This window comes from Poecilia reticulata, linkage group LG16 (genome assembly GCF_000633615.1).
Source record: "Poecilia reticulata strain Guanapo linkage group LG16, Guppy_female_1.0+MT, whole genome shotgun sequence".
Taxonomy (NCBI): domain Eukaryota; kingdom Metazoa; phylum Chordata; class Actinopteri; order Cyprinodontiformes; family Poeciliidae; genus Poecilia; species Poecilia reticulata.
The window spans coordinates 24,114,300-24,141,612 of record NC_024346.1 but is presented as its reverse complement, the minus strand read 5'-3'; the positions used below and the strand labels follow the sequence as shown (position 1 = coordinate 24,141,612).

Genomic DNA, 27,313 nt, shown 5'->3' with positions numbered 1-27,313 from the left:
CAGACAGACAGACAGACAGACAGACAGACAGGCAGGCAGGCAGGCAGACAGACAGACAGACAGACAGACAGGCAGGCAGGCAGACAGGCAGACAGGCAGGCAGGCAGAACGAGCCTCCGAACAGGTTAATGTTTCACCCGTTTTGGCCTTTTGGCAGCTCCACACGGCCTGCACGCAGTCTGTGAGCCGCATGGAGGGCTTTTGGTCAAAAGGGTCTTATCTTTGCAAATTGATTTTATAGAAGAGAAGGGATTGTGAAGTCACAGTGGAACCGTTTCGTCAGTACTTAGCTCTCAAAGCGACCAGTTCTCCTCAGTTTGACCATGTAGTGCTCCGGTCGTCATGAGGGTGACCTACAGCGTCGGTGAGTGAGTACAGAGAAACATCACGAAGCTGTGGCAAACATGATCGGTTTTGATTGTGGGAGTTTGTTTTTTGTTTTTTGGGATTTTTTTTTTTTTTTGCGTTTGACTTTGAATAACGACGTTCTGTTTTCTATAGATTGTGAGAAATTTACATGCGTCCAAACTGAACCTCGTCACAGAGACAGTGGAGCCTTTTAGGAGTTGCTTATGTTTTTGTTTGACATGTGGACAAATGACATAAGTTTGTCTCTGACAGCCAAAACAAAGAGACCTGGTTCAAATTTAGACGCCAGTGCTGGTTGATATCAAACACAACAAGCATTTCACTCTTCCCAGGTTTTAACAAAAACTCAGTAAGTTACAAAGGGATTCTGATCTTCGGTTCTTTGATTCGTTTCTTTTTAATTGTTACAAAAAACATAATAAAATAGATGCCTTAAGGAGAAAAATGGCGTTTTCTTGAAGTGAACTCAGAGGATCCTTTTTACTGCGGTGTGCACTTGCATTCAGCTTTACTTCGATGCCTTGACATATAATCCCACACAATCATTTGCTTTCAGAACTCCCAAGAAAGTAGAATCAACATGTGAATTTTTTTTTCTTTTTGAAAAAATGCAACTATCAACACAGTGGCAGCATCATAGTGTGGGAAGCTTTTTCTTTTTTCTTTTATCAGGGACAGGGTAGCAGGCTAGCATTACTAGGAACATGAATTCAGCCAAATAAAGGGAAGAATTTTGGAAAAAGTTGTCCAGAACTCCAGGCTCATCCAGGGTTTCACCTTTGGGCAAGATCACAACCCTAAACATGTAGCCGGAGCTGCAGCAGAATGGTTTATGTCAAAGTTTGTTCATGTGCTGATCTGATCTGACTGGGCTTGAGTTATTTTGCAAGGAAGAAGTCAGGAAAATGTCAGTCTGTAGACGCGAGAAGCTCTATAGAGACGCAGACCTGTAGCTGAAATTGCAGCGAATGTTTCCAGAAACTGATGGCTGAGGAGGGTGGCTGAGTATGAAGATGCAATACTTTTAAGAATTTCATTTGTAGAAAAGTAAATCTTGAAAATCATGCAAGTTTTCCTTTCACTCAATGTGTTACTCTAATGCATACAACATATTACAACATTGACAAAATGCAAAAAGGGTGTGAAAACAGGAAAGGCGCCGTATTATTTGTTTAAGCCTCATAAACAAACACTGTCTTTGTAGCGACAGAACAATTATGCCCTTTTCCTTGAGTAATTTTCCTTATATTTGCATTTTTGCACGCAGGTTGAGCCACCTCTACACCTTCTTTATAGAAGGTCACCAGAAAACCACCTAATAGGCAGCAAGAAGCTCTACACCCAGAAAGAGCCGCGAAAACCTGACCTCCCCTCCCTTTTACTGTAACTTGAAGAGGCATGGAGCCTGGCTGTTGTCCATGGGGTTGTGGGAAATGCCTCATTCCTTATATGGACATCCCATGTATTCCCTCTCTCCAAATTCCAGATGCAGGCGTGGCTTTCCCGTCAGGACTAAAATCAACGATCATTTGCAGAGCACACCAGGGAGCTTGAGCTCCCTTCCAATGAAAGTGAAATAGTCCCATTTTTTAAAGTAATTGTTGACAGGTGCTTCTAGAGGGCATACAGCACATGCGGAGCGACAGAGTTCAGGATAACGCAGAGAAATAAGGAGTTATCAGGAAAAGGAAGGGAAATATATGCACGCTTTGTGCTGTCAGTGACTGTGTGGAAGTGAGATTAACTTTATTTGCTCAAGAGAGTGGGAATCATTACGAAACAGACTTTGCACAGTTCGCTTCAAAGACACAGAGATAAGACATTTCGAAAGCTAAATGAACGCATGCAAGAACAGACACAAGTAAGAAGGGGGGAAAAAAAGAAAGAGAAGTTACATTTATTTTTAGCAACTTGTCACATCCTTCTGCATCCCCGTTGCAGATCATCACAGCGGCAGAATCAAAGAGCAGCTTGAGTTTGTGCAGCTCGGTGCAGCCTGAGCTGGAGAGCAATGAGGCCCTGGAGCCTGAACACACGCTGCCTGTCCTGAAACACCACAGCCAGCTGCTGGGTGGATGAATGTCACCTGCTCAAAGTAAACCCAGTGCTCCTGTTAGAGAGGCGGGCCCCCAGTGAGACGTCCAAAAGTGTTGTCTTGTCAGGAACTGATGGTTTCCCCACAGCTTGCTTCTCACATGCCCCCAAAGACCCAGGGGTATCCATGGCAACTGGTGCACAGCACCGCCATCCACGGGAGAAGCCGGCAGACGCTCTACAGGAACACGGCTAACCTGGACAGCCCGGTCCTGCTGGTCGTCAAAGACATGTTCAAAAAGGTTTGCGTCTGGGTCTCGCAGGTTCCCAACAAGCCAAAACGCCGACTTACAAATTGATGTCGTTGTTTTCAGGTGTTTGGGGCTTTTTGTTCAGTTCTGTTCAGTCAGTAAATATTTCTACTGCACAGGCGAGACCTTCTTGTTCAGCTTTGGTCCTGATTTCCAGGTGGGAGTTTGTGGGGGGATTTTATTTTCAGAGACGTCTCTGAATGTAACATTAGTAATAATTAAAGTTCACACTTTCAACTGCCATTCTTAACATGAACCTTGTTAGAGAAGCATAAATATATGAGACTAATACTACTAATTGGATTGACACATAGATTCTTTTATCGATGTAAGCCACAGATATAGGTTGAAGAAGGACATAACAAAAACGGTTCAAAGCTAAAAATGTTAATATCTTTTATTTGTGTTTTCTTTACCAATACAAGTGGAGCGGAGAGAACTACTTTGTGAGCAGCAGCAGAGAATCTCTGCAGATTGGTGGAGGAGGGTGGGCTCAGTTCCTGTTTGGGTCTCCAGCTGGCAAATCTTAATAAATGTGCTGCAATATATTTCAAAGATTCTTCTTCTAAATGTACACGTTTTCTCTATTTTTTAGGGGCGGATTTGCCCTCTGGCTGGACGCAGATTTGCAGCTCGCAGCGCGAGCTTCTCCTGTCCCACCTTCCACAGCGCTCCTCTGTCCACGCACGAGGACTTCACTGTTCTGGACGTTGAAGTTTGGACCGTGCAGAGCTGAATGGCAACGTCAAGCAAGCGAGGTTTCTTCTCTGAAGCTGCGACGCCTCGAAACCCAACCAGAGTGGAGCATCAGCTCTCTCCACTGCACCTGCATGAGAACATCCCACATGCTGCACAACACCTATGAGACGGGTTCTGTGGACCGGTTCTGCGAGTTTTGCACCCTAACCCTGGAGACAAGAGGGAACATGAAGAGCTCATTGAGAAGCTGGCGAAGGAGCCGTTAAGAGCTTTGTCCTGCCAGCTTTGATTGTGTCGAGATGTCTTGTGAAAAAGTCTTTCAACGTTTTAACGGGAATGACTTCATTACTCGTAGGTTTAAAATGCACTTACAGGGGGAACAGTTGCACGTATTTGCTTGTGTTCTTAAGTGAAATAATTTATTTTATGGTGCAGACACTGTAATAGAAGAGGACCTTAATCTATGCATCTTAAGCAACTGCAGAAGCTGAGGAGCCAGAAAAAAAAAAAACCACAATCAAACTGTAATAACAAGAGCCTGAGGCATTTATGAGAAAACAAAACTTACGAGTTAACGGCCTCTGCTTCTTCTCCTAAATGCTCTTTGTTCATGTAAGGATTCCTTTTAGGGAAATACGTATTTTGCACATTTTTGCAATATTTAAATATTTAAATATATAAATATATATATATATTTTTAATGGACATAAGCAAGCAAGCTCTTTTGAGTGTCTTTCTGGTTGGTTTTGCTTGAATGTCTGATGAGGTGGTGCTGACACTGTCACTGTTAAAGTTTAAATAAATGAAAAATGTTCTATTTACTGTTAAGGCTAAGTGAATCATTGGCATTTTGTTTTACCATCATACCTCAACAAAAACAATACATACATAGAAGTTGTGATGCGCATCACTGCAGCATTGAACTGCCAAAGTGTAATGGACAGAGGAAGCAAATTAAAATGGAATCAAAAGACAGAATGCCATGTTTGCACTGCAGATTTTAAAAAAGCAGGACAGAAACCTGTTGCAGGGTTTGTGTTTGTGTCCCGTTGAGCTCAGATGTTTGGGCAAGAAAACTCAGCATCTCTGAATATGAAAAAAATGTAGTGATAAAAACTTACTTTTAAAAAGAATTTTCAGCCAATTATTTTGCAAAAGGATCTGTTTCTCAAAGCTAATTTGCTTGCACATAAGCCCCCCTGCTGGTCAAAGACAGTCTAGCAGCACCATTTCTTACTAAAACTCTCTTTTTTCTAAAATAAATCGTTCCACTCAGAAATGTTTGCAACATTTCAGCCAAAGAAATAATAATAATAACAGCTCAGTCAAAGAAATCATATCATATTTTAGAATGCACTGGATGTTTTCTTTTCACATTTTAAACTTATAGTTTCTATTTTTCTGTGATGAATACGTAACATGACCAAGCAATAATATCTGGCAAATAAATTTCAATAATTTTTTGTTTTTGAAAAAGACATTAGGGTTAGTTCTATGTAAAAACATAACATTGTTTTGGTTGTGCTCTATAGTTAGGAGGAATTACCTTATTGGGAAAGATCACAGGGTTTCTGATAGTTTCAGTGAGTAACATTCAAGAGTCTTTAAGGCAATTAAAGTTTGTAGACTTAAATAAATTATAGAAGATAAATGAAGGAGACTCTGTTAAGATTTTAAAAAGCTATTGTTTATGGGTCTTAGTTTGCCTCTAAAACCCATGGATGAGCAAATGTAACACAATGCAAGAAATAAATTGAAGTGCACTATCACTCATACAGTAGTTATTGATTTATTTAAGACTTTTACTTTTACAGCCCTAAATGGAGATAATTAAAAGATACGTTTATTTCTTTTAAGACTGTGCAGAAAAAGCCTGATCCGCATCAAAATGTTACCACTGAGACAATTAACTTCCCAAAATGCACCTATGAACAAGTTTTCCACTCTGACCCGCTGCTTGTGTGAGCGAATCCACAATATACAGCTGTCTGTTCATAAATCACACCAGAACTCGAACGTCTCCATGAATCAGGCGAGGTTAACGTTAAGTCATCAATGATGTCTCCCTCAGAAAACGACAGATAAGACTTGACAGATGCATCATTTATTGCTTTCAAGTTGTAACCCTCTATTTTTTTTTCTCTCTTTACCTTCTTGCCTGTTCTGGCAGGAACACTCCGGGGTTTGTTCATCCATCCTTTATCTATTCCCGGTTGTCCGGGTTGCCAGTTCGTCACAGGGCAACTCTGGACAATACAGTGGATGCACACATATAATTTAGCTAACAGTCATGTTTTTGTAGTGCGTGAGGAAGCTGGATGAGAAGCTAGACATGCACAGAGGAACGTGCAACTTCATGAAGAAGTTGCATGTTCTTCTTGAAGAACATGCAACTTCTTCATGCATGTTCGTCATGCATGAAGGATTTGAACCCAGATGCTTCCGGCTGCAAGGCAACACTGTGAGCAACCTGGTCACCGTGGAGCAACTTCAGGGTTTTATTTCTCCTCTAAAACACTAAATATACAACAACGCAACAATGTGGGAAAGCAGGGATAGCCTGTTTCAGTCCTCAAGCCTACTTATGGGAAAACAAAATGATTAGAAGTATCTCAGTGGCCTCGCCCCTCCCTATCTGTCTGAGCTCTTACATTCTTACACACCCTCCCGTTCCCTCAGGCCAGCTGACCAGTTGCTTCTGAAGGTGCCAAAGACAACGTGCAAGCTCAGAGGGGACAGTGCTTTCTCTGTGGCGGCTCCCAAGCTATGGAATGATCCTCCCTCTTCACTTGCTGTTTTTAAGTCCCTTCTTAAGACCCATCTTTTTTTCCTTGGCTTTTAGCACAATCTGAGCTGTTTCCTTTTGTTTTATTGTGTCTGTATATTAATATATATTTTATATTTGATCTTTTCCATTTTATAATTGCATTGTATTTTATGATTGTGTACAGCACTTTGGTCCTGTCGGTGTATAAAGTGCTTTATAAATAAAGTTGGTATGGTATGGTATGGTATGGTATGGTATTGAGTCACTCTACAGCAGAACAAGGGCTACTCATAACCCCTGGTAGATTTAGATGTGTTTTTTTTTTAACCTGGTGAAGAAATTAGTTGCAGACAGAAAAAGGAACAGACATATCTCAAATAATAGTAAGATAAAATAAAGAGAAAACAAACATTATCTGATTTATTGGAGAGTCAAAATGAGTTCCACTCCTTCACGTTGGAAGACATCCTTGCCATCACCCTAATTCTTAGCTCTAAGCACATTCTCTGTTAGATTCATAAAGACTTGAAAATGCTTACAATTTTTTTGTTTGTTTATAAATTAAAATGACTGGAGTCCTCAACTTAGACAAGCACATTTGCATTCACTAGCCCTTACCTTACACATTTTAAAGCATTATTTTTTAACAAAAGGATTAAAAGTTATGTACAAACATCCATCCATCCATTTTCTGTACACCCTTGTCCCTTAGTGGGGTCAGGAGTTTGCTGGTGCTTCAGAGGCAGAGTACACCCTGGACAGGTCGCCAGTCTGTTGCAGAACTTATAAACATGTGACAAGAAAAATAGATTGAGTTTTATTGTCCTTCTGCGTGTTCATAGATAAGACACAAACATTTCACAAACTAAAATGCATTTATTAAGCTGTTTCATCTAAGAGTAATTTGTATCGTGTGCATTTTAAAATCGGTGCCTCCCTCTTTATTTGTATATCCGTGTACATAAAAGAAGTAAAGACAAAAAACCCCCCCAACTAATTATGTTTAATATGCAGTAATACACATATTTAAACTGGGACAATCAACAGCTGTTCCTTTTGATATTAGATCTTAGTCTCAAAAGAGGCAAATGGCATTAGTTATTTTTGAAAATGTTTTGGATGAATCAGAAATATGTTTGCAGTGAAGATTAATGATGCTGGAAAAATATTTAGTTGCACTTTGTCGCTACAACTTTGATGTTAACATACAATTTACTACTTCATAAATCTATTATAACTAGCCCTCCACTGGTGGCATGACTTTATGATGTCTTAAAAATATTTAGGCATTCTCAAAACGCTTCATTTCCCTGCGGTTCCTGCGCACATACGTCCCCCTGGTGGCCACAGACGGTTTAACAGCCAGATACATGGAACACTATTAAACAATATTTGAGGTTTGCTTTCCCAGTCGCGCATGCGCAGCGGAAAACCTGTCAAAGTCCTGTTTCTGTTCACATCTGGGGAGAGGATAAAAATATACATAATTCAATTATTTGTCATTTTTGTTTAGGTTACGGTTAAGTTAAGACGCTATTGCGCTAGAATAAATATATTTATAGACACATAAAAAAAACGGAGGCTGAATCCAGAATCGAACGTCTGGGATCGACTTTTCTAGTCTTAGTATTGACAATTCATGTTGCCCAGCAATGGCCGAGGGTCAGACCTCTTCGCAACCTGTTACTACACGCACAGACAAAGACAGCAGTGTACCACAGGAGGGTTACGACAAGAAGTGTATTTTCTGCAGGATTGTAAACAATGAAATGGACACAGAGCTTCTCCACAGAGTGAGAATCTTTTTCTTCTTGTCTTATTTGTGGATGTCAGTCAGCTAGCTTTAGCTTGTTTTTTGTTAGCAGGCTCTCATAGGAACGGGTTTAGCTCTATCAGACTTGGACAGGGAAGACGTGGCTGATATTTAAGCTTTCTTTTAGATATTTTAGTCGAATATATCTTGCAGAGCAGTGAGCCTATAGTGCTGTAGTTGTGTTAATGGTCCGTCATGTGTGTAAGGTGTGTCTCGCATCTCCTCTGGTCAAAACAGAGTTCCTGCACATGGTTCATGTCAAAATTCACGCAGTGAAAGGCTGTGGTAAAATTTCACTATTTTCTTGACTCACATTTTCAGAATTCTCAGGCTCTTTTAGTCTGAGTACACAGAGACAGAGTCACTGCTAATTTTAAGCAGAAGATGAACTATGGATGGGTGGATAATGGATGAACAGGAATACAGATTGATGGATAATGGACTAATGGATTGAATAATGGATAAAATGATGATTATCTGACTGCAGATGAATAGATAAGGGATGGATGTATTTTTGTAAAGCTGAATTCTAGTTTAATGAATTGATCATGTGGAGGAACAAAAGAAGAGAATATAATTTATTGATCTCTAAGAGGGAAATTGCTTAACAAAGCAATGATAAATAAGCAGAAAGATAAAGGATGAATACACATTGAACATTTAGCAGTTTTAGGAAATTACATTTTTCACGCTGGATTTTCTTTTTTTTTTATCCTTGTAAATATACTTCCATTGAAATCTGTACATTTGCAAATATTTCTAGCCTTCAAAGCAACCAGCCTCATGTGGACACGGAGCTGCATGTGGCTGATTATAAACCACAGACTGGTAATTTTAGGTTTTTGTGAAATAAATACGTTGCAGGATGAAGATATTTGCTGCTTCAGGGACATTAAACCCGGAGCTCATCATCATTACCTGGTTGTCCCAACCAAACATGTTGGAAACTGTAAATCACTCAACATACAACATGTGCCTTTGGGTAAGGTCACTCATTCATGTTTTTTATCTGAACTTTCAACAAGCTAAATTCTTTTCCTGTTGTTTCCAGTGAAGCAAATGGTTGATGTCGGGAAGGATGTTTTGCAAAAACGCAACGTGACCGACCTCACTGATGTCAGGTTAGCAACATTCAGTGTGGCGCGCCAGTAAATTTAGAGGATCGTCTTTTGAAGCGTGACGAATGTTGATGTATTAGGTGCAGCAGATGCAGCAGTAAATTCTTCACATGCTTCCTGTGCAGGTTCGGCTTCCATTGGCCACCGTTCTGCTCCGTCGCACATTTACACCTTCATGTTCTGGCACCAGTCAGTCAAATGGGCTTCATGTCGCGCCTCGTCTACAGACTCAACTCCTACTGGTTTGTCACGGTAAGTTTTAGAAAACCTTTGAATTTAGGTTTGTGAAAAATAAGTGGTTTACCCGGGGCTTCTGTCATCAGAGATATCGAATATGTATTTGTTGCTGTTTTTATTTTAATCGGAAACAAGAGTAATCCCGACTATTTTCTCTCTCTTTGGTCTGTTAATTTTCTTCTGTCAAATCCTTGATATCTTATTTAATTACTGATGCTACCCTATAGATTTAGAGTAGGTAGCCTAACATTTTTAGCATTACAATTATAGGAAGACAATCTGGTCATTAGTTTTTTTTATTTGCATATATTGCATCACAGAGTTATTTGCATTTAGAGTGTATGAGTGTGAGGTGCTGCATTTGTTGGTATCTGGAGTGTAGCTGTAACTATTCTTTATTCATGATGGGTAAGAACAAAGAAGAAGAAAAAAAAACTCCTGAATAGCTAACATCTTTTTTCATTGTCGAATGTTTTGCAGGCAGATCAGCTGATTGAGCTTCTCAACTCTAAAGTAGAGACACATTGAACTCCGGATCCATTTTTTTTCTTCAGTGAATTTTGATAAAGTGGCCTCAATCGTCCTTCCTGTAGCTGCCATGTTGGATGATACAGGATCTGTTGTTCTTTCTTGTTTGACAAAAGTTAAGGACGGTGTTTTATTTTAAACGTGTGTGATGTCCTGTAGGACAAAGTATTTCTTGGTTTCTTCACAACGTGCCAGAAAGATGCCCCAGGAAGGGTGTGGTGTAGAAGCTCTCATCTTAGAAAAAAACCAATGGCTAGGGACCAATTAGCAGTTATCTGATTTGATCAAAACTGAAAGATGATTTGATTTTAAAATGCAACCGTAGAACAAAACGAATCAAAGTCCACAGAATCTGTTTGTTTGTCTGTCATTCCAGAGGGCCTGCATTGTGAAACTGAGGTTATGCATGTGAAAAAAAATATCAAATTGAACATTTATCCACTGAATATATGAGCTGTGCTGCCTGATTTACACGTGTAAACCTCAAAACATTACTTTGATTGTTGAGGTACTGTACAACATGATCATAACAAGCACTGCAACACAGTTAATGCACTGAAAATACTTAAATGATTGCAATGTGTAAAATGCATTTATATATATATATATATATATATATATATATATATATATATTGCTTAGTATACGCGAAAGATGTACATAAATACTGGCTACCAGTTCGTAAAAGTCTGCTTTACCTCAAACAAAACCATATTTAAAGAATACACATAATTAAACATTACAACAACAACAACACTAATTTTATGGCAGACTTAGTTTTTTTTTGTAAGTGTGATTCTATCCACTTGATGGAATCAGTTTGGAAGCATTTAAATTCATAAGCCATCCATCTTTAATCAAGTTTTATCAAATGTCAGGGCATTGTCATCCTTTACTGCTGTGTATGAACTGAATGTGAACAACCAATATGCACTTTTAATTATTAATTTAGAATAAACAATGTTGCTTCTAGCGGGTTGTTTGTGGTCTTCATTAGTCCTCCTCCTTTCTCGTAACTCAACCCAATCAGCCAGTCAGAGCTTTGAGGACCTGAAGTCATCCAAGTCATCATCCTATGGCCTCTATTGTCAAACGTTTCCCTGATGTGTACATACTGGTTGATCATGAAAATGTTCATTGAATTGCATGATTTTATAACTTAAAAGTGCGTCTAATTGTGGCCAAAAGTTTTGAGATGGATCATTTATTTTTTGTTTGTTTGTTTCCACAAGCATTATTGCGTCAGCCTTTACGGGAACACTTTGCATTGATTTTACGTTGCTGTGAGGAGTGATCACTCAACTCAGTACAAAATTAATTATGATTAACTTAATTCATAAAAGCCTGTTTTACTCTATGATGTATCCCTGATACAAAATGACATTCCAACATCAGTTTTAGATGTTTGCGCTATGTGGACAGGATGGAAAATATGTGTTCTCGTATCGCTTTGCATCACAAAAAGGTAAGGATAGTGCTGCTAATAAGATTCCACCCAAATTGTTAGAAGTCTAAGGGATGAAGTTGCCACCAGAGCACAACTCGTTTCAGGAACGGAAGTGGACAGCATATTGGCTGCTGCTCTGATGTAAAGTAGGACAGTAATGACCAAGTTACATTATGCAGGAAATACAAGGATTAAGCTACAGAAGATTGGGAGTTAAGGTTAACTTTGGCACGCAAAGTCCTCCTACTTTTATCCCAGTGCGAATCTGTTGGCGCTTTATAAACTTGATGTATTTCTTCATAAAAGCCTTTAAAAGTTCTGAATTTCATATCAATATACTATAGAGATACAGTAGCTGGCAGAAAATTGAATATTGATCTACATTTCAGTCAGTCTCGAAACATTTGACCGTATTTGTACGATTTCTTAAATAAAGTCAAATTCGCTGGTGTCACATTTTCAAAGTAGTGCTTTTATTTCACTGTACATCTTAGTGTGGTTAAGGTACAAAAAAAAAAAAAACTAATCATCATGACAGTGCAACTACAAAGCACCTCTGTAATAAACGCATAGTGCGAGGCTCTGGTCCAAGTCGGATCAGGTTCATCTTATAGCACCAGATTGTCTGTCAGCAGCAGGCTTAGTGTTCTCCTTTGCTTCAGGCCCATCTACCTCTCTGACTTTAGATACTCGCTCATGTACTTTCAGTGCATCATAAAGCCGTGGACTTCAGTGTGGCCGGGTTTGTATGGTTCTTTTCATACATTTATAGGCTTACAGCAGCAAGCAACATCTTGGAAGAGTGAATTATTTAACAACAAAGTTGTTTTCAATCGTCAAATGTAGTACAGTAGAACACAGTAATGGGGACTCAGTTCTTTTAGAGAGGAAATCTCATTCTAAGTGTCGAGCACTGTGGCAGACGGGTGACGAGTTGGGCCTTTTCTGGAGGCCAGTGCACTCTTACACTGAATTGGCCATGAATTCACATCTACATCGTAGAAATATAGTCAAATGTAAGATTAGATTTCTAACAAAGTTTGGCTCAAACTGAGGATTTAACAGGACTATGCAGTAAATCTACAACCGGATGGCTGGAAGAGAAAAAACAAACAAAAAAAAACATCAAGATGTTTCAATAGCCTAGTCAAAGTCCAGACCCAACTAGACCAAACTGCTGTTGAGACTTGTAATCCTTTATGAAAAAAAATTTTTTTTTCCTGAACAAACTATGAATTTATTCATGAAAGAAATGCGTGAAATTATTGCTGCACAATTTTCTTTTTCTCATAAATGCATGAACTATCAACCTTCATTACAGCCAGCTGATGACCTTTAATAAAAGTGTTTTGGGCATGTTTGGGGAAATCTTAATTTTTGGAAGCTTTTGACCTTTACCGCGGTTGTGAACCAAAATACTGGCTTGTTCTCTTGAAATTATGTCGGAAATGTTGATGATAATTCTACCTGCTTGTGTCTTCGCTCTGTGCTAATCTAAAACAACTTTTTAATACAAATCAGGGGCAGTAGAGGATTTGATTTTGTGTTTTTCTCTTTTTTGAAGTCACTCTTTCTCAACATGATTCAAGACATCAGCACAAATACCAATATGTGCTTATTCCAACAAAGTGATAACTACATGGTCGTCCTTTCCTTGCCACAGCATCTCTCCCTCAAAGTCCACCAGTCCCTGTTTTCTGGCCCGTAAAAGAATTCCCACCAGCGTATTGGAGATGGCCACGTAATGCTCAAAAAGCTTCCCGAATTCAACCGTGATCCTGTTCCTGTGGTCCTCACGTCCATCCCCGTCGTGCTGCCCGATGTCCCTTATCACCTCGCACAGCTTCTGGACCTCCCTGCTGATGTGTGTGTGAGCCTCCTTCCCACGTTTCTCAGTCAGGGACCCCTGCTGGGGACTCCCGTAATCATCCTGTCCCCTGTGAAGGGCCACCACATTCTGCCTGGTGTCATGGCTGAAGGGGTTAAGCTTCTGGCTCTCCTGGTGCTCACTGGACCACTTCTGCCAGTTTTCCTTGAGGCCTTTGACAGAAACGTTGGGCGTCGCTCTGCCATCGTCACTCCGAGCGGGAGCGTTGAGGTCGACCTCGGGTTTAAAGTTGCTCCTCTGGCTGTTGGTCCCCATTATTCACTCCCCTCATTTCTGAATACAAGAAGAAAAGGACTTTGCAATGCATAGCGACATACTGAAACTAAGTACAAAGTGGCATAGGAAGAAGAGAGGCAATATTTTGGTGTTAACATCACAAAGCTCTGATCTCAAGAAAATTTGTGGACAGTGCTGAAAAGTGTGTGCGATAATAGCTGGTATAACCTGACTCAGCTACACCAGTTATGTCAAAATGAATGGGTGCAGGAAACTATTGTGAGAAGGTTGTGGAAGGATAAACATGGCATAAAGTCTATGCAATGCTACCAAGTACTAAATAAATGTGTATGTATATTGAAAGTATGAAGACATCTGAATTTGTGCGTGCATATTAAAATCTCGAGTATAAATCTGTCATTATCCTGCCATTAAACAAATGGAAGAAAAAAAAACTTTAAGCTAAAATTGTGGGAATCTGGTTAAATGACATACATTGAGAAAAAAAATGAAAAAAATGAAGATACTAAAAATAAAAGACTAATTTTTCTCTCAATGTATATCTTAATTTTAATGATAATTACCACCAGAAGTCGCAATCTGTCCACTTTCACGGGACACAGTAATAAAATGTAATGCAAAGTGATCTAGTAGAACACATCTACAACGCATTATAATCAATCTATGATTGATCGCACTTCCTTTTTTTAACCTATAATTGCTTTGTTAACCTTTCAAAACTTCAGAGAGTTGATTATCCAACTTTCAGGTGACAGATTCAGACCTCACCTGACCGACAGAAACCTTTCTACATGCAGCCAAACTTCGGTACTTCCCGGTTCTTCACCTGATGTGGTTTATTAGGTCTGCAGTTTTGCTGACAGCCGCAGCACAACGGATGCATCAGATCAACACGCAAGCCCATCTGATGGACATCTGTCCCCGCCAGTGGGGACGAGGACACTTCCGGGCAGCCAATCACAGGCCGCCGTGAAAAGCGTCTTATCTGCTGGTCATGAAATGGCTTAAAGCTGATTTAAAGTACAGTGGAGAGGAGGGAATCTTTCCCGCCCCATAAAGCAAGTAAAAGTTTATTTATAAGGTTCTTTGTTAAAGATAAATTAATTATTGTAGATTAATAAATGTTCCGAATTAGGTATACGGTTTATAATTGTACAAAAGACTACAACCGTCAAAATGTAGAACTAAATCAGTAACTTCTACATATTAGAGAGTATATAATCAAAAACTAAGCGCACATAACTTTGCCTTTTATGGTTACATTGTCACCTCTAAGTGGCACCTTTTGTGCATGTTTCTGTTTCTAGCCGGACTTATTTTGAACCCGCACTAGCCATGGCCGCCTCCGGTAGCAAATCATGCCTCCAATATCTCTTCCATCTGGCCCATGACCATCTGGATTTTAGGTTACCGGTAACGATAAAACTATTTCCTTATTGTTTGTTTAGTTCTGGTAATAAATTTTTTTTACAGGTTTTTGCTAAATGGCCCGCTCCACTCTATTATATTATGGCATTATAATATGGTAGCTCAATGCTAATGTAACAGGATTTTTACTATGTCTTGGAATGAATCGATACCCGCTGATTTAAGATATAGTAATTACAAAATAATAACACCTCGGAATGTTTCTCTTCCGACCACTATATTTGTAGGTAATCGACTCATACTTGATGTTAAAGTTTATTTCCATTCATATATCTATAAATGTCAATGGGAGGTTTAATTATTTTTGTAACTTTATTTTTTAAATGATACGGACTAGGTTTCTTTTAAGGTAACGGACATTTTTCATAAAACAGCATAGAAAGCAACTTTCCCTAAAGTTTCCCTGCAGTTCAGGGAACCCTTCTGCAGGGTTAAATGGTTCCAAAATGCATAATTTAACCTTAGGGAACCTAAAATTTGTCCTCAAAGTTTAGGATGTAATCTTTAAGGAAACTCCGAGAAAGTTCACCACATCTTTCACTATTTCTCAAATAAATAACGGATAAAAATCATAGAATATTCCCCCAGGGATAAAAGTTATTCAGTGTGAGCTTTGGAGCAGTTTAATAGAGCAATGCGGAAAAGTTCCCTGAAAGTTTTCTTCAACTTGTTTGATTTAAACTTTATAGAACATTTCCTGATGGTTGAACTTGATCTGCAGCTTTTAGAGAAACCTTAGCAAACCTTAAGCATTTCTTGAAAGTTATGTGCAACTTTTTCTGAAGTTTCAAGCTGTTTTATGTCAAAGTGGAGGAATCTGGCAGACTGTAAAAGGGGGAAGGAAGGTTGGTGTATTAAAGACAGAGGGTCACTTGCCAGATTTTGGGCAGATTTTTACAAACTACAGGGAATTTATTTGGTGTCTTTTTCTCTCGTCATATTTTCCGTGTCTATGTTGTTCTCTGTTTGCCTGTCATGATTTCTGTTAAATCAATGATGCCTTGACATATTCTTCATTTATGCCCTGATTCTAATAGGAGATTAAGGCTCTGCTGGCTCTCCGATTGAAACCATTCCATCCCTGCGGAGATTTCAAAGAGCAGGTCAGAGGTCACCGTGTTTGCACTCAGTTTTTTTTTGTTGTCTGATGTTTTGCAGGTCAACAGATGGTTTTAATGGGATTTAGATTAGAGCATCTTTTCTTTCCTGCTGTTTTTAGTCTCCTTTCTGGTGCTTGGACTGCTTGTCGGAGGAAGACGTTTGCACCGTGATGGCCAGATCTGTTTGTGCAAAGTAAGTGTGTTATTTCTGCTTGCATAGATCTATAGTGAGAGAAAAAAATGTTACCCGCTGATCTTGTCCTCCCAGGTCTGCTTTTGAGCTCTGGGGCCATGGACGAACACACAGTGAACTCAGGACATCCCTGTTAAACTACCCACCAGAGAAAATGGTGAGTTAGCTTTGGTATAAAGCACAGTTTACCCTTAGCAACTCTACTTCTGATCTCCTTTATCCTCCTTGATTTCGCTACAGAGTCCGTACATGCAGAAAGGCTCTTCGTACAGAATAAACGTCTACACTTTCAATAAAACATTGTTGTTTGAGGACAGAATTAAAAAGATTGACGTGAGTATTTGTCTGAGAGTGGAGATGGATGGTTTACTTTCATATTCAAGAGGCTGTATATCGTATTAATGCCGTGTTTATCCTACTCTGTTCATTAGGCCCTGGACTATCTTCCCTTTGAAGGCACCGTGAGCCTGAAGAACCCTCAGCACATCTTCTGTTTGTTGGAGGACTACGGCACCGACCCCAACAACATCCCTGAGCATCCCAACTACATCTACTTCGGCAGATGGGTGAGAAATAGTAACTTTGCAAAATATTAGCTCTTCAACTGTTGTCTCATCACAACCGCAAACTTCAATGAAGGATTGTTTAGTGGAAGGGAAAGATAAATAGGTTTTTCACATTTTTACAGATGTAAAAGGTACGACGTATATTGGTGTTGAGCCAAGATGTTCCGTCTTTCGCTGCAATTACAGTAAAATATATTTAAGTTTGTGGCTGCAAAAAATATAATCAAGAGGAAGGGAATACTTTTGGAAGGTGCTGTAGATTAATCTACCCCCTTTTTTTTTTTTTTGCATTAAACTACGATACGTGTTGATGTGATTTCATTTTCATACCTGCGCCTCAGATAGCAGACGGTCAGCGGGAACTGATTCGCTCCTACAGTGTGAAGAACAGACATTTCATCGGGAACACCAGCATGGACGCTGGCCTGTCGTTCATCATGGCCAACCACGCAAAGGCCAAAGACAACGACCTTGTTTTTGACCCATTCGTAGGCACAGGTAAGATCCTCTCTGAAGCATGCAGCTTTGGACAGAGACTGGATCAGGAAATGCTCTTCACAGCCTCTTTCACTCGGTTGCAGGAAGCCTTTTGGTTGCGTGTTCTCATTTTGGAGCGTACGTGTGTGGAACAGACATCGATTACAACACTATTCATGGAAAAGGTACGACTCTTCCCTCAGCTGCAGTTAGCGATTCTTGTCTCTTGTTTTTTTTTATACCTTTTAGTGCTGTTGAAAATGTCCCGCATTGACAGCGTCTTTTGTCTCGCCGCACTCCAGGCCGGTCCAGTCGTAAAAACCAGAAGTGGCGAGGTCCCGATGAGAACATCCGAGCCAACCTCCGGCAGTACGGAAAAGAGGACATGTACGTGGACGTGATGGTGTCTGACGCGTCCAAGCCGGTGTGGAGGAAAGCAGCTCTGTTTGACGCCATCGTCACTGACCGTAGGTTCTCTGTTAATTCGTTCGAAGGTTGCACACTTTTAGAAGTCGCTTAGTCCAGGTCAGAGGGAATAAGATTAAAAACAGCAAGTAGGAGGAAAAGTCTGATATCGCTGCTTATAACTTGTTTGCTTGGCATTTCCTTTAATTCATTGTGTGTTTCAGCTTTTAACACAACAAATACTTGTGTATTTTTATTTATTTAAAATTTTTTTTGAGAGGCTTGGCCGATAACGCAACATTTCTGCTGTAACTATATTGTGTCTGAATCCTTTTAACATGCAAGCAGCCATTTAAACACTTGGAAAGTTTTTTTTTTTTTTTAATTTGACGATAAACACTCAAAAAAGGATTAAAGTGGAAAATTCTTCAGACTCACAGTTAAGCACGTCGGAGCATGTGTGATGCTGCGGGCCTGATGTTTTTTATGTTGAGCATTTCAATTAAAAATAAAAATCTTGCAGCTTCCTACCGGAAACTACAAATCGGCCGTGTTCTTCTTTTCTAACAGGAAGATATTGAGCTGTTTTAGAAAATCTTTGTTTATCTTCTAAAAAATATATTAATTTATGTAACTTTTTGCTTTCTTGTTGCTTACTATGTTCCTTTTCATATGTCTTTTTTTTTTTTTCAGCTCCATACGGGATTAGAGAGTCAACCAGAAGGACTGGCTCCCATAAGGATGTTATTAAATCCCCTGATGGGCTGTAAGTTGCACTAAAATGCTATTATACAAGGAATAAATTGACATTAACTTATTAATTTTATGTACAAATATATGCATTTCTTTTTAAAGTTTTTTGCATCTACACTTAAACCCTCGTTCTCGCAAATCTCTTCCACAGATACGCAGAGTCCCACGTGCCTGTCTCACAGGCGTACCACCTGAGTGACATCTTTACGGATCTGTTGAGCTTCGCTGCCCACCATCTTGTCTTGGGTGGGAGGCTTGTCTATTGGCTGCCTGTACACAGGCCAGAGTGAGTAACACACACGGTCTCATCTGCTAATAACAACATTATTTATACACAATTAGGGCAACAGAAACCTTTACAAAAAAAAAAAAAAGAAAAAAAAGCACTGCATGCATTGAAAAATTCAAACAACAAATAGAGACCTTATGAGCTAATCCTGACCAGGGGGTAACGACTTATCAACTTTTTCAAGTGATAATATGAAGGAACTATCAGTAGATGAAGACAAGTTTATAACATATAGCATTATCAAAGAGACAAAGAGAAAGAGAAACGGGTCACATTTAGCTTATTAGGTAAAGCATGACAGATTTTTTTTACAATCAAATCATCTGTGCACTTTAAACTATGTTGAGTATTTCTTCTTTAAACCAACTTGAATTAATATTTGACCTTTACAAGCTTGTAAAAATGAAAATGTATCTCAAATGTTTTGAAAAACAATAAAACCTGTTACCAGTAGGGGGCAGCCTCGTACCATAAACCCGGACTGCTTGATTCTCGCTCGTTTTGCGCACAAAGTTTACAGGAGCTCTTCACTTTACCCGTTATGATAAAGTAGATGTCACACAAGCACTAAAAATAAAGCCCTGTATCACAAAGGACTTTCCGTAGGCTTTCTCTGTAGTTTTCCCAGCATGCCCTACAGTGGAGTCACGATCACTCTCCAGTCACACGTGTAAATAAATGACGGTGTTTGCGCAAAAGTAATGTACAGGTGTGTCGAGGTGTTTTCAGCAATACAGCTGGGCCTCGGCAAACCACAACTGACACCGCCAAGCCGCTTTATTGGGTGTCTGAGCAAAATGGCTCCTCTGAAACAAAGTCCATCATTGTTAGAAGCTCCGTGCGACGCAGCAAAGGGAAGGAGTGCAGGTGTTCAGCTGTAAAGGTGTGAACCGCAACAGGCTGCAGCATCAACGACCCTTCTGGGCAGGAAAAGCCCAAAGGGCCTGCAGTTTTTTTTTTTGTAGTGCTGATTATAAGTTTTCGGAGGAGATGAGATAATCGCGTGTCGTGTAGCTTCGGAAGAGGCAGGGAGAACATTCAGGTAATAGCAGTTTGCTTAACTGTATGGATTTTCATACATGCGTGAGCGTGTGTGGTCTTGCACTTGAGCTAATGTTTGTGCCATCATGTTCACACGTCATCCCATCAGTCCTCGGCAACCGGGCCTGCGCCAAAATAAACACGCGAGGCCGAGCAGGCAGGACAGATATATGAATTATCTGTCTCTACGGTCTGCAGGCTGACCTTTGTGTTTTGTGAATGTTTGTGTCTGCGTGCGTGTGTGTGTGCGTGTGTATATGTGTGTAAGGCCAGACGTGGCCTGTCTCCTGGGCCCTATCTGGCAGCTCTACGGGGAACCATATCAGGTTTCAATCGCCCCCTCCAACCAACATATGCAAGCATGAATCTGTGGTCGTGATAGAACCATGTCTGACTGGTTCATGACAATAAAGAGCTGTAAGTGTGTGTGTGTGTGTGTGTGTGTGTGTGTGTGTGTGTGTGTGTGCGCGTGCGTGCGTGCGTGTGTGTGTGGGGCTGTGTGTGTGTGTGTGATGACAGGTGACATGAAGTCCTTTCACCAAGACAGCGTCTAGACTTTGTTGAACTGCTTCGACTTTCCTCCATTTTTGCCCCTGAAAAATAATAAATGAAGTTGAGAAAAGGATAAAGATGGATGATGTTGCATCCGTCATCTCTGCCATAAAGTTACCCAGCTGCAACATAAATACGCAAAGCCAAGATGTAAATGGTGCATTGTTAGGAAAAAACTTGTGTAAAGAATGATGTTTGAGGATTTTAAAAATTTTTTCTGTTTTTGATTAACCGGTTCTTGGTTCTGGAAGTCACGCATAGCAAATCCTTTAACAAACATTTAGTGAAATTGTGAAACAGATCAAGGACTTAAGTCGCCTTCACACTGGATGAACACTGCCACACAGTGTCCAGGACTTCGAAAGGCTGTTCAGATGTGGCTAGAAAATAACAAATCTGTAAAGCCTAATTCCAGTTTAAAGATAATCATGGCCATGCTGCCCTCTTAGTACTGTAAGGAACTTTTTCTCCTGCTCCTCCCAGGCGTCCTGCCGTAATGCTACTGAAATGGGCCTCAGGTTTGCATTGAGTTGTTTCCTTATTCCGAAATTGCTCCAATCTCAAAAAGCGTTGGGGGTTTCTGCTCCTTCATCAGCAGTTTCAGCCTCACCGTAGGGGAGGAAACACCATCTGGACTTTAATAAGTTAATGAGAAGATGCAGGTGAAGGGGGTTTTCCAAACAGATTGCATCCAGCGTGCCCTCCTGCACAATGATTCGAACATAGTGCAACGCTCTCCGTGCCTATAATTACAAATAAAGTCAGAAGAAATTGTGCATGAAACTAGTTTGTTTTTCCACTGATCACACAAAGCTAATTAAATAGAGGATTTTAAGTTTAAAATGTTGTTTTATATGAGTTGAACAAGGACTAAAATGATCATTTTGTAAACTTTTTTTCTTCTGCTGTCTCTACATTGCTTAATATGATGAGTTATAACTGCAGCTTAAAAAAAAGCTGTCTTCAGTCAGCCAGTGCATGTGCAATTTGGAGGCGTGTGTTCCTATAAACAAATATAGATGTATTTTTGTACGGAACCTCATAACGGCACAATGTTTATTGGTTAGAGGTCCTGCAATGCTGAAATAATTCCAACAACAACAACTGGATCTCAATTGTTGAGATCCAGTTGGTTCCAATTGTCTGGTACACAAAACCTTCTGTCTGTAGCCTGTTAGCTTAGCCGCAGGCTACCTGGTAAATATTTTAAGTCCACATGTCATGGATAACCAACTGCTGCCACTGATAGGATCATCTATACATCATCCAGACTGCTGGATGATGTATAGATCCATCATAATGTTGAACCACCAAGATCTCACCACAAACTTTTGTTTGTGCTCTAAGCTGTAAAGGAGCAAAACATTGTTCTGATGATATTTATTGGCATGTCTCGGTACAGTGTGAAGGAGCATTTTAATGCATGAGGAAACAAAAGTTAACAACCAGACTTTAACTAGCTAATCATTCTTTGGTTAACTCAGGATGCTAATAAATGAGTTTGACCGGAGAAGAACCTCTGAGAGCAGAACCGTTTTTAACGACTTTGTTATTTACACAAACCCAGAAGCCTGATTGGTGGGGGTGGTGAAAAAAACGTAAAAATAGGTTGGACCCCCCCCCCCTGCACTGACTCTTTCTGATAGGCAGCGCGGGATTATCCTTTGGCTGCATCACCAGCCGTTCCCATAGAAACCAAACATCCCCATCAGTGGCGAGTCCCACGTGCGGCCAAGGAAACGAGGCGAAACGGCGACGTCGAAATCTGGCTTACGAGTTGTCGGGACTGTCGCTACGCCGGTGGCGGTGTGGAGAAAGTGCTACTTGACACAAACGCGCAAACGCATACATCATGCTTGGTTAATAGGCCTTAGCGTGGACTGGCCTGGTGATGATGGAGCGAGCAGTCAACCTGTCAGCTCAGATTCACTTTTTCCACCTTCTTCTTTGCACCCAACAAAACCTTCACAAGCTTACAAGCTGTGATCTCACTGCTCTGCCGGAGCAGATGGTGTTTATTAGAGAAAGAGAGCAACACAGAGAAAATAAGGCCTTGCTGTAAATCCTTCCTTAGTCCAGTAACTCAAATGTTTCCAGTCATTCAGTTTTTTCTTTTCATAACTTAAATGTACTCTGAATCAGTCCACTCCTTTGTGTCTCTGCTCGGAGGACTAGCACCTTGCTGAATGTGGCCTGTTGTCCATTTCCCAGGTACTGCGAGGAGATGGTTCCTTTTCATCCCTGCCTTCTCCTCATCAGTAACTGCGAGCAGACGCTCTCTAGCCACACGTCACGGCGACTAATCACCATGGAAAAAATTAAGGAGCCAGAGGTAAGTGCTGGTGGAAAATGTCAGCCTGGAAGCTGGAAATCCAAAGTGTTTATGGGAATTAAAATTCCGATGTTTTTCTAGTTGGAATACGAGGAGTTGCTGGTCCGATGCTTTTTGTAAATCTTTTTGTTGGATAAGGCAAAAAAAAAAAAAAAGGAACGGATGAATAAGACCCAGTGTGTTCCAGCGCAGTTAAACCGCTGCGGGTCGATTTGCCCTCGCTCGCGTTGTTAAATATTTTTATGGCTTCTGATCGTGCGCATAATTCAGTTTGATAGGCCAGTATAATTTGAAATATTTAGTTTTTGATCCCTGGTTTGGGTCAGTTGAATCTCACAGACTGAGACAAACGACGAGTCCTGTAATGCTGAAATGACTCCAAATGACCTCCATCTGGTAAATATCAATTATGGGAGTCATAAAACTACGTTACATTTTAATTCAACAAACTTGGTGCAGAATATAGAAAAGGATGCTAAATTGTTTGTGATCTCAAAACAACTTTTTTTTTTAGGTCCTTTCTGCAAAGATTAGATGCTGTCACCTCTGATTCCCAGTTGTCAAATGGAGAAGGGCTGATGTGATGAGCCCCAGTCAAGTCAAATGATTAATTAATAAGATAGAAATAATGGTAACACTTTGTTTAACAGGGTGTGACTGACATGACACTGTCATAAACATGACATGAATACGAAGGCGTCTTTATGAATGTTTACGACTGTTGTCACGAAGGGTCATTTGGTAAACAATGACACTTTTAATGCAAAGTTGACTCTTTTAACTGACTTTTAATACAACTTTGCATTAAAAGTGTCATTGTTTACCAAATGACACTTCATGACAACAGTCGTAAACATTCATGAAAACGCCCGTAGCTTCCTGGCGGTTGTTTTGTCATGTTTATGACCGCGTAGCGTCAGATAAAGTGTTACCGAGATAATTAAGTAAATCCGTTCCTTTGCTGTACCTGCTAGGTTCTAACTTTGCTTTTTTTCTGTTCTGGAAGTGCAGCCGTGTTATATCTATGTCTCCGTTTTACAAATGATCATATTATCATCTTGTGAGCAGGAGAAACGTTTAATGTTTGCGTGTGTATAGGTGCATGTGCTCGATCAGAAACATGTATGCGAAGTGAAAACACGTGTGCGCCACCCCTCCGTCCCTTAATGCAGTCATTGTATTTTACAGAAGTGCTCCGTTTGTGTAACCGTGCAGGCATGTTCCGAACGAGCGTATGCAGAACGCGTGTTTGTTTTCACATGACATCCCACTGGAAGTGACGGTGTCTGTATTTCTGTCTGCAGCAAATCCTCGCCATCTGGCTGTGATTGGCTCATTTCTTTTATACTGGAACCCTAAATGGCTTAATCACACGTCGTATGGAAAACAATCCGTCTTTGGATCTGACATCCAGTCCACTTCAAAACCCACAAAATTGCTCCCATGAACGACGCTGTATAACATGCGCACACAAACACAGAGTTGTGTGATGTTATCTGAGCGGTATCTGTCTCAGGTTGCGTTTTTCTTTTCTTTCCAAATGGCTTTCAGAGTGCTCCTATCTGCACGCTTTAATCAGGCTTCCCAGCTTGATGTTTCCCAAGCAAATGTTTGCTTCACTTTGACGTGTGTGCGTGCGTGTGTGTGTGCATGTGTGCATGTGTGTGTGCGTGTTCACGCTTTTCTGTGTTTCTGTGGTAAATGACATGGCCTTGTTCCTTTTAACATTTGATTTCTAGTCGGAAAAAGATTCGTTTGATTTAGAGATGTCAGTTTCCAGTCCGCTCTCTGTAAATGAATTTAAATATCCGCCAATACTGAAATTTTCCATCCAGTAGCTGAAACGGGCTTCTTCTGCTAAGCTTGTGGCTTTTTTCAGTAGTTAGCATATTGTTAAAAAAAAAAAAAGTCTGAATTTGCTTCGTCCAGTGACAAAAACACTCAACTGTGATTTATATTTTTAGCTGCCGCTTTTCTGCAAATTCAGAAATGAACTGTTACCCATTATTACAGCTCAGTTTAGTTAAAAACAAAATACCAAATACTACTAAATCTAAGAGCGGAAGTGACGTCACGCCACTCGAGAGATTGAGAGAAGTAACGCTTGAAATCTTGGTAAAATAGGGTTTTATTCTTTGGAGAAATAAAGTAAAATATACCTTACACTAAAGTTATTTTTAAATTGGCAGCCATGTCCAGGAGGGTACGACGTTTGAAAACCATGTGATGGCGTTATTGTTGGTTTAAAATTACAGTGATGACACAAGTTTTGATAAAAACATTTTCTTTACTCCTTGGATATTGTGCATCATAATCGGTGTCTGCAGAAGCGAGGCTCCATCCAAATGCTTGAATATGTTTACGGATTTGCAAAATGTAAACTTGAGCAACTATTTCTTTTCAAACTGTTCTTGGTAATTTTATAAATGTGCGCATTGTTTTTGGGATGGCAATGCTGTTCTTACCCACAAGACATCATCATTACTTTCGCCATCTTTTGCATTGAATCCAAGCTTTTCTTCTGACTTGTCTAAATCTATAGCAACTGTAGTTGTTTTTTTTCTTTCTTTACAACAAACTGTTTACTGTTTTTTTTTTGTTTTTTTTATTTGGAAAGGGTCTCATAATTCCTGCTGATTTCTAGTTTTACTCACCATGAAACAGGAAGCTTTGCTCCACGTCATTTTATTTTACTGGCTGTACTTGATGCTGCTGCTGCTCTTTTACACACTGAGTGTGACTGCAGGATGCCATGAAACACCAGCAATAAGAAACCACCGGTGAAAGCTGGATGAACTAAATTAATTTGGACTAACAATTACCATCTCTTCTTGCTGATGCCATTTCCTTTCCAAACTACCGGACTCATCTTTAGCATTTCGGCTTCCTTTACAGTCTGGTCTGAGTCTGCTTATGCATTGAAGACGGTGACATTATCGAGATTGTTACGATGACACCTTTTCGAGCTATTGTCCTGCCGTTGAATTTTATTGTTTGCACTTTTAAGAAAATGCAAACAATAACACAATAGTGAATATTAAACACAACAGGATTGTGACTGTGGTTTTTATCATAGTTTTTTTTTTTTTTTTTACCATTAATAATGTTAGGGAGGCAAATTATGTTTTTTTTTTTCGCCCTTTAGGAACAAAGAGTGTTATTAATTGGTGAGAAGATGTGCAACAGCAAAACCGTTTTATTTTATTTCCCCCCCCCCCCTAACATTAAAGGAGGTAAACTCTCTCTGTGGACTGCCAAAATAACACTGCACGCTGTAAATTGAGCATAATATGGGCTCTTTAATTTGGGTTCATGGTGAGGTTGTTTCCTCTGAATGATCATGGAAAATGTTTCCAGGTTGCTTGGCAGCGTCTGCGAGCAAACGAGAGGTGGTACAAACATATTACAGCACTTCCAGCTCAACTCACCTCATTATTCCTCTTCCCAGCATCCCTCTTCCTCCCCCGATGCCTCCGCAGATCAGCAGCTAGCTTCCAGCCAACACAAACGTCTTTATAAAGAGGAAACAGTTGATATAATTTAGTCATGCATTTAGAATGTAAACACGGGAAACGACACAATGTTTCTCTTTTTTTTTCTTAAGAGGAAAAACAAAATTACCACCTGTTATACACCTCTTTGTCTTTTTTTATACAGGTTTGTGAAATAGTTGCTTGAACTTAGGCTTGACGTTTACATGTTAAGCACAATAATAACCCAGATATTGTTGGGGTTTTTTCTACAGGAACTGGACAGCCTGGCTCATCTTTCAGACCCCCGTTTCATCCCCTACCAGGGACACAACGCCTTCAGAGAGAAGTATTTCAGTGGACTAAGCAAAAGGTCTGCCAAGGACGACACAAAATCAGACGTCAGTGGAAAGTGAAGACACAAAGGCCCTAAAATAGCAAGAAATCTTTTTTGAGTTTTTCCTAAAAATTTTTTTACATTTTGGTTATCTTTGATCTTAATAATGTTGCTATTATTTGTACTACTTTGCTAATAAAAGGACAAAAAATGTAAAAAAAAAAAAAAAGTGACAAAAAAAATCGTATCTTTTTTTAATATAATGACTAGCTTATAATTATAAAATCTTAGAATTGAATTCTAAGATGTTGCAAATGATCTAACATAAATAAATACAGTATGTACAGAGAAAATGTACGTTCACTCGGCGATCAGCCAATCAGAAACTCAGAAATCTGATCTTTATTCGATATGTACACTAACCATATGGCGGCGATCCCAGGTTGTGATAAGAACAACACTCTTCAGTCTGGATGCTGCTAGTTAGGTGATTAAGAAGTTGGACGAAGTACCGAGATATAAAAAGTTAATCGAAAGGAAACAGACGTTTTCTATGTCATGTTGCTACAAGTCCGGTACATTCAGGCTGTGTGGGAAGCGAGAGAGAGCAGGACTTTAAACAAACAACAGGAAGACTGAACTAAAAGTTGCTGTTTATCTGTCTTGTCTTTTTGAGATTTCAACCATTGCAAATTATTATTAAACAGGCTGGGTCTGGAAATGTTGGCAGCTTTTTGGACATCTCACAGTTAGTCTCTGCTCTCGAGTCAGATCGCTTCTTAAGTAAAGCAAGCCGCGCTAATGCTATGCTATAAGTGAGAACTTGCCCATACCTTTGGTGAGTAGCTCTTGTTGTTCCCCTGCCACAGTTCATACGCTGCCCAACGCCCTGTTCCTGTCGGCACGGCGACTGGGCACGCCT

At 40.0% G+C, this 27,313-nt stretch overlaps 3 protein-coding genes across 3 annotated transcripts; 2 read left to right on the top strand and 1 right to left on the bottom strand.

The window, feature by feature from the left end:
* The first annotated feature begins 7,612 nt into the window (after positions 1–7,612).
* hint3 (histidine triad nucleotide binding protein 3) lies at positions 7,613–10,848 on the top strand. The gene is made up of 5 exons (XM_008432084.2): positions 7,613–7,973; positions 8,858–8,975; positions 9,045–9,114; positions 9,237–9,363; positions 9,829–10,848. Exons 1-5 carry the CDS (start codon positions 7,833–7,835, stop codon positions 9,874–9,876), a joined length of 504 nt encoding a protein of 167 aa, XP_008430306.1. The 5' UTR covers positions 7,613–7,832; the 3' UTR covers positions 9,877–10,848.
* LOC103478328 (actin-binding Rho-activating protein) lies at positions 10,242–14,479 on the bottom strand. Its single transcript, XM_008432086.2, has 2 exons — positions 14,217–14,479; positions 10,242–13,484 (listed from the first exon to the last, which is right to left on the bottom strand). Exon 2 carries the CDS (start codon positions 13,464–13,466, stop codon positions 12,939–12,941), a length of 528 nt encoding a protein of 175 aa, XP_008430308.1. The 5' UTR covers positions 13,467–13,484; positions 14,217–14,479; the 3' UTR covers positions 10,242–12,938.
* A 288-nt stretch (positions 14,480–14,767) lies between these two features.
* On the top strand, positions 14,768–26,603 carry trmt11 (tRNA methyltransferase 11 homolog). Its single transcript, XM_008432087.2, has 13 exons — positions 14,768–14,861; positions 15,914–15,979; positions 16,096–16,169; positions 16,245–16,326; positions 16,410–16,502; positions 16,601–16,735; positions 17,077–17,233; positions 17,317–17,397; positions 17,515–17,679; positions 18,311–18,383; positions 18,522–18,656; positions 22,464–22,584; positions 26,330–26,603. Exons 1-13 carry the CDS (start codon positions 14,784–14,786, stop codon positions 26,468–26,470), a joined length of 1,401 nt encoding a protein of 466 aa, XP_008430309.1. The 5' UTR covers positions 14,768–14,783; the 3' UTR covers positions 26,471–26,603.
* The last annotated feature ends 710 nt before the right edge of the window (positions 26,604–27,313 follow it).